The 14,361-nt window shown below is 41.4% G+C and overlaps 2 protein-coding genes across 2 annotated transcripts in view; one reads left to right on the forward strand and one right to left on the reverse strand.

The window, feature by feature from the left end:
* The window catches only part of LOC104962881 (activating signal cointegrator 1 complex subunit 3-like), a gene marked incomplete at its 3' end in the record, with an annotated part of 91,466 nt that extends 84,951 nt beyond the window's left edge, over positions 1–6,515 (reverse strand). The window contains exon 1 of the mRNA XM_010791384.1: positions 6,345–6,515. Within this exon, the coding sequence (XP_010789686.1) occupies positions 6,345–6,494 (150 nt within the window). The remainder of the gene's footprint in view (positions 1–6,344) is intronic.
* Positions 6,516–9,177: 2,662 nt separating this feature from the next.
* Positions 9,178–13,764, forward strand: LOC104962882 (leptin receptor-like). Its single transcript, XM_010791385.1, has 6 exons — positions 9,178–9,216; positions 9,359–9,587; positions 9,683–9,766; positions 9,873–9,972; positions 11,559–11,634; positions 12,481–13,764. The coding sequence occupies exons 1-6, from the start codon at positions 9,178–9,180 to the stop codon at positions 13,399–13,401; spliced, it is 1,449 nt and encodes a 482-aa protein (XP_010789687.1). The 3' UTR covers positions 13,402–13,764.
* The last annotated feature ends 597 nt before the right edge of the window (positions 13,765–14,361 follow it).

The raw sequence follows: 14,361 nt of genomic DNA on the forward strand, positions 1-14,361 counted from the left end.
AGAACTGCCCCTGCTCTTGTTCCATGTAATCCAAATCCAAATTGCATTTACAAGGATTTAACCTAAGGAATTATGTTCATTAAATAATGATTGTTAATGTTTTGGGTAACATCCAAATGTATCTTACAGAAATACATGCAGGTATACTTGATACGTATATCAATTATATGACTTCAATTTTAGTCTTTTACCAAGACACAGTAATGAAACATTATGGCAGTCAATGTGGTGCAGTCTAATTTATAGAGCAGACACATTGACCATGACAAATTTGGAGTTTGGCATTGAACAGGTCACAAGGGTGTAATTAGGGTCTGAGACCTAGGTCGGCGAAGACCCTATTGAAATCGGTCGTGCAGCGACCGATAAACCTGCGAAAAACAGGGAAAACGACCGGCAAAAGCACAGAAAATGTTCGGAAATCATGACGGCTGAATGTGCTATTTAAGGCAGTGACCCTGGGCGTAGCCCACCTCAATGTTAAATAGCACATTATTGAGATCGGACCGATTATTTGTTATTATTATTATTTTAATACATTGCGCNACCATCTCTCTCCTCTCTCTCTCTTCTCTCGTCTCGTCCTCGCTCCTCGTCTCGGCTCTCTCTCTCTCTCTCTCTCTCTCTCTCTCTCTCTCGACGTCTCTCTTTCTCTCTCTCTCTTAAATCTCTGTCAAAAACACCGCCAGCCACGAGGCTCCGGCGCAGCGGCGCTGTGAAAGTAAAGTATAAAGAGCCCCGTGCTCCAACACACATGAACGCGCACATGACCAATGAGGGCACAGATAAGTTTTTGCACAGATGGAAGGCGACAGGCAGGTAGGCATCCAGTTGTCTTAGCCGGGACCGGCTCAGATGATTGGTGGTGCTTTTTACAGCGCTACGGCTTCCCACAGAATATAACAAAAAGTGTATCTCGAGCCTGTGTACCTACCCGACCTTTAACCTGTTACGATTGTTTACCTTCCGTTCTCGTACAATAGATTTTAACAAATTTTCTTGAGGGTTTTTCACAATTGAAATAAAATAAAAGGGAATTCTAATCAACAGTTCATTTTTATGATCAATTAATAAAGAATCATAATCAAACTTTCTTGTAAAATGCATAATACTGATCATATTGATTCCCAGAGTTGGATGATTGTGAAATTGAACATGCGTTAAACAATCAGTATCATATCATTTAGTTTGATAGCTCAATACTACTTAATTTTTTACAAACATGCCATTTTTCGTAGTGACCACAGTATTTTGTTCTCAAGATTGTGTCATATTCCCTACCTTATTGCTTAATCTTGATCATAACATGCCTTATGTTGAAGTGTGAATGTTTGAAGCTACTGACCCAGAAATCAGCACTTTTAGTCCAGGCTGAAATAGAGGGGAATGAGCGCTTAGAATTGGGTGATCTGTTGGTATCTTATATTATATTTAGACCTATAATATATGTCTACAAATAGTATAAGAGACCTTTAAAGTAGAACACATGATTTTCAGACTTTAACAACACATTTATTTCCAAATGGTGGGATTTACCTGCTTACCGATTCCATTTTGTCACTAAACCGGAACGATCCATGTCAAATTACCGTAACCGTATAAACGTATAAACGTAAACCATATGTTTCGGTATTGACCGATTCTGGCTAAGTTTGAAGCATAACTAAAGAATGCTATAGCAAGTACATGGCCTAGCATACAACTACGTTTTGAAGAGCATTACACACCATAAAAACCTAATACTTTGCATAAAACTCTCCGAAAAAGTTTACTTAATTGAAGAGAATATGTGTTCGGTAGTGACAATTCATTAAGGTTCCACGACAATTTTTTCAGATTTTGGAAAAGATTTATATCAAAGTATGGAATAGCTACTTGCCATTCAGCACTGAGGGCAGGGATGCAGTGTCACTGCCTAAGGTCACAAATGCAGGGGTGTGGCTAAAAACAGGCTCAGTCCATTGGACTAAAACCCCTTGTGGTTCCGGCAGTGACATGAAAACTGGGGACATGATTTTTGAAAGTACAGTTTTTTTTTATTAAAAATGATACCCACAATAAATCGTAAATATTCCCAACTTCTGTTTGAATGGTATTTTCAGACCTTTAATTATTCAAATGGTGGATTTACCCTGCTGTACCAGTTCCATTTTTCACACTGGAACGATCATGTCAATTACCCCGAAACGTAACCATTTTTCGGTAGTGACTGTTCGGCTAGTGACGATTCTGGCTAAGTTTGAGCATAACTAAAGAATGCTAGCAAAGTACCATCGGGCTAGCATACACCGTGCTTTTGAAGAGGTTCTACGCACACATAAAAACCTAATACCTTTGCATAAAACACCGAAAAAGTTTAGTTAATTGAAGAGAATATGTGTCGGTAGTGACCAATTCTTAGGTTACACTCCAATTTCAGATTTTGGAACAGATTTAGTGATCAAGAAGTATGGGATATAGCTTACTTTGCCATTCCAGCCATGAGGGACGGGCATGCCAGTGTCACTGCTAGTCACCCAAAAATTATTGCAGTTGGTGTGGCTAAAAACCAGGCCTCAGCCATTGGACTAAAACCCTGTCGTGTTCGGCAGTGACATGAAAAACTGGGGACATGAGTTTTCTTTGAGTTATAGTTTTTTTTATTAAAAAATGATACCCATAAATCTAAATATTCCAACTTCTGTTTGAATGTAATCATAAGATCTTCTAAATAGCACCATTCAACTAAATAAATTAAAATGTTTTAAGTGTTATTTACAGAAATGTAGATTCAGATTGGGACAGCTACTTCCCAATAGAAAGTACCCTAAAATGATGTTTCTGTATATATTAAGCTTAATCACTATATCATTAATGCCTTGTGTTTAATAAGACCCACCAACATATTCCTAGTAAATATCTATGTCTGAATATGCTATGTATTGTTAACATAGTTTTTCCTTGTCCGTGGGACACACTTTGTCTATTCGGTAGAACGCCCATACTATCTGTATGTCTGAATTTCTTACTTAATTTAAAATGACTGTCCACAATTCTGGTTTTTAAAAACGTATGGGCAGTATAAAGAAATAAAACGTTTTTAGTAGCCTGGCTGATTAACTTGCGTAAGACTTCCCCACAGTCCTTGAATTAATGCAATATGCACAACAAAGTGACTGAGCTCATTATATATAGTGATCAAACACAGGTAATGGGAAAAAAGAGAGAAACTATTCGAAGCAAGGAAAAAACAACGTAATATAGCACTGACAAAGGCCTGTGCCTATAATAAAGCATTAAATATAACAAAGGAAGAGACAAATAAATTATAATAATTCAACCAGATCAGATAGGGACGAGTGTTGTATCAAGGTATATAATATTCAGAGAACAGGGGGGAATAATATATATTACTTTTCATAATTAACAACCATCCTCACGAGGCGTACAAATTCATTGAACTCAACCTACAGACATTAAAAAAATACACACAGAGGAGACCTTTTCAATAGAGAAGACAACTTTCACATATATATTCATGCTGTAAGCAAGAAAAGCAACCTCTTAATCCAGATATCTTACCATGACTCGCGCATGAATGCATGCATGTGCACGGTGTGGCATGCCACCAGAAACAAGAAAGATATGGAGCCACAAGATGTGTGCAATGTAATTTAGTAATCCCTGGTGAATCATGATTTAAGTGGGGGGGACCTAACCTCCTCTAGGGGGGTCCAGGGGCACGCTCCCCCGGGGAGATTTTTTTTTAAATATTGAAGTTAAAGCATTCAATCTGGTGGCACTTTGAGAGCAACATGAGAGATCTATGATACATCTCTCAACACCCATTGAAACAGACTGTAAACCAGATTTTTCTTTTTGGATATTTCAAATCACTTATTTTTAACAACTTTTTTGTTACTGTCAATAGTTATTTTATACCTGTTTTTCATTTTAGTCTCTAATGTCTCATTAATAATATAATGATCATATCATCGGGGTGTGCCTGTAACCTCACTGAGCGAGATTATTTGAGCCTCTCAGGAGACGAGCTCTCCTTCCACCTGGTTGTAAGAAAAGCTCTTTTAAATTTGTTAAGCCCATGAGCTACTAACCAAGATGCTAATAACAACAGATCGCCACTGTGCTTACAACTAAAGACACAGCACGCAAACACTGCAGCATGTGTACGGCTCCTTATGGGTACTGCAATATTTGAAGAGCTGAGCGCGTTCCCGGTGCTCTCCGTAAGCACTCTAGTCTAGTCTTACACTCCCTTTTCAGATGAGACATAACCACGTGAAGACACGTTACGCTCGTGTTGTTGTCATGGAACCTGTCCCTTGGCCAGGAAAACAGGCACTCGCTTGTTTATATATTATTTGCGATCTAGATTCTTCTTCTTTTTTGAAGTGAGAAAGTTGTCCTGCCGTCTCAAAACGGACGGACTGACGAACCCCCCGCCCAAAACCGGGAAACACTCGTCGGTTCTCCACGAATTACACAAGTCAACCAAAGCAGCGTTAAAAAAAGCGGGAGGCGCCGAAAAGCGACTAATTTGCATCACTGATATATATTTGCAAGGCTCCAACACTGCACTGTTGAATTTCTACTGAGCACCTCTGATTTGTGTATTTGGCATCACAGAGTACATGCTTTATTTTATATTATATGAATTAAAGAAGAATAAAGGACAGTATTGACCACACTGTGGGGGTGGTCTGTGGGGGTCCTGTGTCAGGACATGTGTCGGGCTCTGCAGCCGGATCACTGCTAAGCCCCTGCTCTCAGTTACCTCTCTCCCATGATTGGAGCATGCATCGCTAATCGGACATAAACATTCATCTTCATATTCTCCCCTGCTACAATGAGCTTCCTATTCCACTCAGATTCCAGCAATACGCTTCCCATGATCCTCTCTGGCCAGTCTGCCCCCTGAGGTGGGACATTCAGGCTCCCAAGGACAGATGGAGATTCCATGGCTGTAAGAGTAACAAGGTAGGGGGAGTTGCTCTTCTTCTCTCCTTGTGAGAATGGCAGTACACTGGTGTTGGTGTGTGTAGTGACGCATATCAGGAGACAGGAAGAGGAGACAGCCACTTGGAACAGCCCTGGATGGTAAGGGGTTGTCTCACATCCTGTAGAGGTGTGAGGAGATGGTAGCTTGTTCTTTCATGGAGGATAGCAGCTGATGTCAGATTAACAGCAGCATCTATTCCTCTACAGCTGATCCAACCCAAAACAACATCGCCGAAGATGATTCTAGTGTTCAAGGCGGCTACAGTGAAGGAGAATCAGCTGTGTTGTGTTTTATGCAGCAGTTTAAGTTGTTTTTTAAAATACATTTTGAATGACTTTTTTATTTTTACGCGACTCCAATGCAAGAGAAGCAATTCAACATATTGTTGAAGGGATCAGTATATCGTGAGTTATCAGGTTACGTGGGGAATTGGACTCGACGTTTTCATGCTCTTTAGAAACCTGGTTACTGTAGATTTGGATTAACGTGCCACCGGTTAGTAACCAGATTGAACGAGTAAACCTTGTCTTATTTTTATTGCATCTTAATTCTGTTATTGATTAAAGACATGACTGTATAGAGTATTTTTTATTTTATTTATATTAATCTTTAACTGCAAAGTAAAGTTTTGAATTATTTTAAAAGTGAGGGTGTATCGTTAGAAGTAAAACCTCTCCTTGCAGCTACCATTCGGCTAATAAAATATTCAGCTGTTTCTGCATTTTCAGCCACAAATGTTCACAGTTTACAGCATTCGCAGGCCTTTTCTGCAGGAAGTGCATTTTGTCGTTATCTGTTAACCATCAATTTTCCCTCATGTCCTCCCCTGATTATGGCCACACGGTTTTTGTATAATAAGTTTTTCTTATTAATGCCGGGTTAAATATCAATCAATTCCTTTATTTATTTCTTGACTTTATTAATCACTCCGGCAAAGGGACATTTCACCCACATTGCAACAATATAAAGCCTGGTTAAAAGTAACCGTTAAGTGGCAATAGCAATATTCTTTAATATCAATATCCTATTTACATGCACAACTGACTGATTGTAATTGTGGGCAAACACTTTTGGGATTTTTATGTATTGAATATTATATGTATTATAATATATTTACTCAACTCAAGTCTTTTAAATGATTTGTAATCATCATTTAACGTGATTCCTTTTAATTCACTTTTCTGAAAAATCGTGCATCGTTATGTTGTAGTTAAAACTAGAGGGTTGGCAAATGCAACAAAAATAAACTCTTGTAGAGTATGGCACTGACTTTTAATTATTATAAAAAAAAATTATCTGAAGAGAAGCAGGAGAATGGCAGTGTTACAGTGTCCTCCATGTTTACCTGGTCGTGCCAGCGGAAGTCAGGCGTGATGACGAGCCGCACGCGGAGCACGGTGCGTGTGATTGGCTGGATGTTGGCCTCCATGGTGATGGCAGGGATCTGGTGGGCACACTGTTTGACCGACTGTCCGACGTTCACATGGTGCAGCATGTGACCTGGGAACAATGCAAGGCCGTTATCATGTGTTCCATACGTTTATTAATATAAACCTATATAAAACTAATAGAAGGCTGATGTGGCTCATGCAGATTACAGTGAAAATCCCCATGAAAACCTGATATTAAAATAACAGGTGCTAAAACTGCTAAATTCAGCACAAATGTCTTTGTCATGAGTGTTGTCATACCCACTGTTCTGAGTTTCTCTGTTTAACTGGTTTCACTCACTATCAATCCCAATCACTTGGCTGTTTTATAATCAGCATTTCCAGTTGTTCCAGGAACAAGAAGGATTATCCCAACTTAAAGGTGGGGCAGGTAATATTTGGAGAAACCAGCTCGAGTGTGCTGGAATTTGAAAATACACAACCGGAAAAAATCTGCCACTTTCTTACAGAGCCCCTCATCCAACACACATGAACGCGCACATGACCAATGAGGGCACGAGATAAGTTTGTGCACAGATGGAAGGCTGACAGGCAGGTAGGCCATCCAGTTATTTTAGCCGGGCCGGCTCAGATGATTGGTTGTGCTTTTTACAGTGCTACGGCTTCCACAGATGACATTTTTTTATGGATTTGTTGTCAAAGCACTTCAGATATTCATTGCTATCAGGATGTTAAGAGCATTCCATGGATTATAACAAAAAGTGTATCTCGAGCCGGTTTCTCAAACTTACCTACCCCACCTTTAACAATAAAGATTTATATTTGAAAAACGTGTTTAAGAGGTTAAGGGCAATTTTGACGTTACCTTAAAGTGGACCTATCATGCTATATTTTAATAATATATTGTAGGGCCATACCCATATAAAACATGTCTGTGAAGTTTCTTTTTCAAAATACCAAACAGATCATGCATTTTAGCCATGCCTCATTTCGCTCTATTTGCTCTATTCCAGCCCTGTTTTTGCAAGGGCTGATTCTGTGGCAAATGAGCTGCAGAGGAGGGGGGCGAGGCACGAGCGTCATTTTACCATGCTGTTACCATGCTGTTACCATGCTGTTACCATGCTGTTACCATGCCACGCAACCTCTCATTCCCCTGATAGGTGGAGAGTTGCCAATATAGGCGGAGCTCCTTGTTTCTGACGTCAGAGATATTTCAAATCTGGATCCGCCTGTATCAGATCCGTTGCAGCCCCGTTTTTAGAGATACGGGGCTGCAACGGATCTGATACAGGCGGATCCAGATTTGAAATATCTCTGACGTCAGAAACAAGGAGCTCCGCCTATATTGGCAACTCNTGACATCATCGTGTTCCATGGCGAGGGACCGCCTAGCATCGAGCGAACGCGAACTTTGGCGCCAAATCACGGCTACGCCGTGCGAAAGTAAAAAGTTTCCGTGATAACTTTAAATTGCCCATGTCTCGAGAAGCTACCCGACGAATTTCGAGTCGTACGGAATTTCGAGTCGTACGGATAAAGTCCCTAGGACAAGATAGATTTCGTACGGAGGACGAAAGGAGGACGCCAAATTCAAAATGGCCGACTTCCTGTACGTTATTTTATACCCCTCCAAGAGGCTTTTTGGTTCGTCTCCGCACCCTAGATATGCGTAGCGAGTTTCGTTCGTTTACGTGAAAGTTGAAGTAGGGGGAGTTAACGTTAAAAACGGAAGTGGGCGTGGCCTACGCAATTTTTTACGCAAAGTTCCGGAACCAATTACACATCGCAATTTTTACCACTTCTGACGCGCGTGCAAAATTTGGTGAGTTTTCACATATGTTGCGGGGGTCAAAAGTNCCGTCTAATATGTTCGCTAGCTGTTAGTGTTGTTGCATAGCAACCACCTTGCACTATGTTTCTTGCAGAAGGCAACGGAGGGACTATTTTATTTTGAACATCATTATTTACTAATAACTATTTAAATTAGATTGTGTATTTTTCTTTCATATTGCCACACTTGGTAACCGTTTTATAAAAGCAATAGCTCACTTCAGGCCGTGATATATGCTCATTATATCACAGCTAAGGGGCGTGGTTCGGCCCGACGAACATTTGTACGGTAGGTAATGATTCAGACTGTATCTTATAATCCCCATCGAGCTTAGCAAACTAATGAATCACCTTTTCTCTTGAAGCATCTGTATTTGTCATGATTCTCTACTCGTTTATTCAGATTTTTGATTTGACACTAATCTGTATATAGAAAAGCGTGGCACCTTCAGTGGCCGTGATCAATACTTTTTTATTAACACTGACATTTGATCAAGTGGTAGGTCGTCATTTATTCATCCAACCCCTTCAAAACCTTTTAGCGTCTTTAAGTTCAATGTTTTCAGACTTCAACTTTACTTTTCTTGTTCACTGTCATTACTCTTGTCATGAATGTTTTGAGCTGCAGGAGGCAACTACTTCCTTCTAAAAATAATCCTTTGAGCCCTAAACTTGGAGGGTCAGATATTTCTCTCAGAATTTGGTGAAAATCCAAGCTCACTTTAAGAGCTGCAACAATACAAATAAAAAAAAGTGCTGAATCTCCATATCAAAGGTTGTGAAAACACGATTTTCTGCCATTTTTCCATTAATAAATAACTTAGTCGGCAAAAGCATTAATGTTGATCCTATCGTCTGTCAGTCAACTACTTGTTGCAGCTTAATCCACAGCAGACAAAAAAACTGAAACTGCAGACACATGAATCTGGATACTTCCCGTCAGGCTGCTAGACAATGGGCGTGCAGTTCTCTCCAAATCCTAATAGTGTGTTGGTCAAAACACAGAAGCAGTAGATATTTCTTTCTGAGAATGGTGTTCTGTTTCTCTATAGCTGAGTTAAAGATACATGGAGGGTACATTTATTTTTCGATTTCCTGAAGTTATGCAATGATATGAAAAACCGTCACCTGGTAGAAACTCTTTTCCCTCTCTGCAGGCCGCTGTGTGCACTCGTTCAGTGTGTTGGTCATCAACAGCACCTGTGTGTCTCTGTCCTGGAGCCTGTTGGACCCTCCCTCAGTGCCTCTGTACATGGTAGTGCAGTGGTCTCCTCAGAGGCAGCAGGGCTATGACCCTCACAAAGGCCGGACTAGTGAAACATGGGCCAGACTGCCCTACACCAAGCGTCCCATCTACCTGAGAGGTAACATCATCTCTTCAATGTTTCTTATTTTGATCTCTTTGGGTGAGAGTGAGTATGTAAACTCAGCAAACATGATTTCAATGTATTGTTTGCAGGTGATTTTTTAGGCTCAGAGGACTCTGGCTTCCAATTGTACCCTGTGTTTGCTGATGGAGAAGGGGAGCCAATGTACGCTAAAGGTAGGCTGTCCATTTTTGGCTGTTTTATTCAAAATTCAAGGATGACAGGATTCCAGCACTTCCACTGTTTAATTAAGTATAGCTCTGATGTATTTTTTTTCAACAGTTGCAGCCACCAGAGAAGACCCTGCAGCCTACATGATGCTCATGGTCATCTCCTTCCTCTCCATCGTCCTGTTAATTACCCTCATCCTCTCCCAGAACCAGTAAGAGCCTCTTGATCAGTGGCGGTTCTAGACCAATTTTACTGGGGGGGAAGGCTGGGGCCAGTTATTTCATGAGAGGGGCACAATAAAAGCGGGTTATAAAGACAAAGACAGTATAAAGTAATTCTGTAAAAAACATAAAATACGGTAATTGGTATTTGTTAGAATTACTTTATACTGTCTTTGTCTTTATAACCCGCTTTTATTGTGCCCCTCTCATGAAATAACNTTTTTGGCGAAGGATGCGTTGCCATGGAAACGGCATATGGTGAGATCTCAGATTTCACGCAGAGCTGTTGAGGCATGGACCAGTGATATAAAAGTGAAGATTGGGGGACGATGGGACCGTGTCCATTGGAGTTACAGCAGCACCGTTGTTTATGGCGAAGGATCCGTTGCCATGGTAACGCCAAATTAAGTAACATCGGATTCGAACTAGAGCTGTTCAGGGCCGCAGTGTTAACCATCATGTGAAGTTTGGTGGCGTTCTGAGAATGTTAGTTTGAGTTATGACATCATCGTGTTCCATGGCGAGGGACCGCCTAGCATCGAGCGAACGCGAACTNACAGCTCCCTCGCCATTAAACATGGTGTTGTCGTAATTCAATGGAAAATCGTCCAAACGCTACCAGACTTCAGACTATCATTAATGGTCCGGCCCTCAACAGCTCTGTCAATTATGGAATGTCCTCATATGTCGTTGCCATGGCAACGCGTCCCTCGCCATGAAACATGGTGTTGTCGTAATTCAATGGAAAATCGTCCAAACGGCACCAGACTTCAGATGATGGCTAATGGTCCAGCCCTCAACAGCTCTACACCAATTATGGGATGACATCATATGCCGTTGCCATGGCGACAGATCCCTCGCCATGAAACATGGTGTTGTCGTAATTCAATGGAAAATCGTCCAAACGGCACCAGACTTCAGACTATCATTAATGGTCCGGCCCTCAACAGCTCTGTCAATTATGGGATGTCATCATATGCCGTTGCCATGGCAACGCATCCCTCGCCAAAAAACCTGGTGTTGTCGTAATTCAATGGAAAATCGTCCAAACGGCACCAGACTTCAGATGATGACTAATGGTCTGGCCCTCAACAGCTCTATGTCAATTATGGGATGTCCTCATATGTCGTTGCCATGGCAACTCATCCTTCGCCAAAAAATACGATGTTGTGTTAACTCAATGGAAAATCGTCCAAACGGCACCAGACTTCAGATGATGCCAATTATGGGATGTCATTATATGCCGTTGCCATGGCGACAGATCCCTCGCCATGATGGCTAATGGTCCGGCCCTCTACAGCTCTATGCCAATTATGGGATGTCATTATATGCCGTTGCCATGGCGACAGATCCCTCGCCATCAAACAGAATGTTTATGATACTGCTGTAACTCCTAAATACATTGTCCGATCGGCCTGAAACTTCCCACGTTTGCCAACGGCCGAGTCCTCTTGCTTGCAGCTTTAATTACACTTGTTATCTGCAGGGAAGTGTGTGTGTGGGGGGGGTGAGAGGAGACAAAGAAGCCTGTAGCAAAGAAGGATGTACTCTAAATATCTGCTGCAATTCTCTCTAGGATGAAGAAGATTGTCTGGAAGAAAGTGCCCAACCCAAACCAGTGCTCCTGGGCCAAAGGACTAGACTTCAAAAAGGTACAAAATAAAACTATTTATTCCTAAATGATAACTCATGGTCATGATTTGTTTTGTATCAAACTTTCATATAATCCTGGACACAACTTACAAAGAAAAAACTTGTTTTACACTGTTTCATCGCGCTTTGTCACATTTCAGACAGTCCGGTCTTTAAACTAAAACAGCTATACGTCATTAGTCGAATCCAACTGTCAGGAAAGCAAGTTAGTGCATTTTATGAAGTGTTACATTTGCCCTTTAACTCAATACAAATATGCCTTTGCCCACAGCAATGTTCAAAGTGTGGTGGAAATTCCACACTTAATCACCTTCTGGTAAGAAAAGAACAAATATACAAGCTTAAACCTAAGTCGTGTTATTTAATAAAGAGTTATAGCATTTAACAGAATCAATAATATTTCCAGCTGGAAAGGACAGAGGTGCTGCACTAGTAGATAGTACCAGGATCTGACCCCGTTACACAGAAAAGCAATGCAATTTATACAGATGAGACACAGGAAGGAAGGCAATCCACATTACAGTCCTAAATTGGGACTGGGCAGACAGAAGGGGAAGCGCAGCATGTTAATTACAACCCCAAACATCCATATGATAATTGCCTGACAATGGTCAGGGCGACACCCTTCTGTCTGAGAACATTTTGTAGAAACCTACATGTATATTGAATCACTGTAAACGTCATCATACAAAGCAATAGGGCAGTGCTGTAAATTAATATTTCTTTGTCATTTTTACATTTAGGAAATGTAATACTGGTTACTGGGATTTAAGTAAGTATTAGCAGTAAGCTAATAATAATAATACACAAACTAATGCTTTATCTGTTTTTGCATGTTGTTCTAGGGTGCCACCTTTGACCTCCTGTTCAGACCTCCAGAGGGTCTGTCAACCTGGCCGCTGCCCCTGCCCTCTGAGAATATTTCTAAAGCTTCCATATTGGACAAAACAGATCTCTCGGCTATGAATAAAGCTTTAATCCAAGCCCCATGTGTGTCCCTAACTCCAGCCCCTGCATTTTCCATGTCCCATTTCCCTCCGGGGTTTGACACTGAGGCTGACCCGGCTCAACCCAGTGAGAGTGAGGGGCTCCTAAGTGGAACGTCCTTAGCCCTAAATGTGAATACCATTTCCCGGCAAAGAATAGATGAGTTACTACTACCAGACCAGACCTCAGGCAGCAATGACAGCTCCACTCACTCTTTGGTCACCTACGCCACGGTGCTGCTCTCTGGTCTGAAACAGGAGCAGCAGCCCTCTCACCTCCACTACAAGGACGGTAGCGGCAGCAGCAGAAGCTCAAGCGACGAAGGCAACTTCTCCACCAACAACTCGGACATTTCTGGGCCTTTCGTTGGTGGCTTGTGGGAGCTGGACAGCTGCCAAGGTGGAGAGATGGACGACCTGCGGCACTCCTGCTTATACAACTCTGTGGAGGAGCTTTCTGAAACATCAGATCAAGAACACAAAGGAGAGGAGGAGGTGAGAGGAATTAAAGACTTCTTTCATCTGGGAATGGACTTTCCAGCGGCGGATGAGAAGAGTGAGAAAGATGAGCAGAGAGGAAAAGAGACAAATATTGAGCTGCTTAAAAATGTAGTTTTGAACAGAGATGAGCGTGCTGTGGAGTTGCACCCTTTGCTCGGGCCTGAGGACTCGAGAGAGCTGCAGTCAGCGTCATCGCGTGGCTTTTCTCAGCTGTACCAGCCTCAGTTCAGGACTGCTGCGTGCATGAGGCAACTTGCTGCTCACCCACAAGACGGCTAACTCCAGCCGTGACACTCACAAAGACGACATTTGAATAAACATTGCTTTCACCAAAGTGGATTAGCACGTTCCTTCAGACAATGTGAGGTGTGGAGCTAAGGAATGTATAAGAATAACTTGTCTGAGGAGTGATTGCAAATTGATAAGAATCAATGCTGCTATTGTTTTCTGCGTGAAAAGATACTAAGAGGGCACAAGCCTTATAAAGGCATTTCTTTCTTTCTTTCTTTATGGGTTTTTAAACCCAAATTTTACTGTGTCGCACTGCTCCTCGCAATCAGTTACTTTTTAAGCTATTACAGAGAGCAGCACATGCAGTACATTGGTCAACAATGGAGTAATTAAAGGTCCCATGTCATGCTTTTCCGGTTATTACCCGTCCCCTTGTGTGTTATGAAGGTTTTTATGCATGTAAATGGTCTGCAAAGTCACAAACCTCAAAGTACACCCTGTAGGAGACTGCCAAGGCACACAGAAAATACCTGTCTATGCTGCCCCAGAACGCCTCGTTGGAGATTTCTCTTTTTCTTCCTGGGTACAGTGACGTGCCCATACCCAAATGGACCCATTGGTCCAAATGGACCAATCCATGGAGCCGTTACGTTACGTCCACGCAGTGGCGTTTCTATATGTACAAAAGTGGTGGGGCACAGAAAACTTAGATGTCTATATATAAGCTTCTGCAGTGAGGTTCATGGCTGGTGAGGCACTGGCACGGACTCTTCAGGTTTACAAATATAATATTTTGACCTAAATCAAAATATAATATTATTTTCAAAAGCTTTTTTTGTCTGATGCTTCGATTAATTTTAAACAGACAGTTCAACAAAAGGATACCCAAAAAATGTAATTTTATCATTTAAATATTGAATTGTTCTCTCTTAATAAGATCCCATTTTCAATCCAAATTGCGGTCTTACCTTGACTTGAAGATGAAGTCCATTTGGCTATCCTTCTGGA

This window comes from Notothenia coriiceps, unplaced genomic scaffold (genome assembly GCF_000735185.1).
Source record: "Notothenia coriiceps isolate Sejong01 unplaced genomic scaffold, NC01 NC01_scaffold00035443, whole genome shotgun sequence".
NCBI classification, from domain to species: domain Eukaryota; kingdom Metazoa; phylum Chordata; class Actinopteri; order Perciformes; family Nototheniidae; genus Notothenia; species Notothenia coriiceps.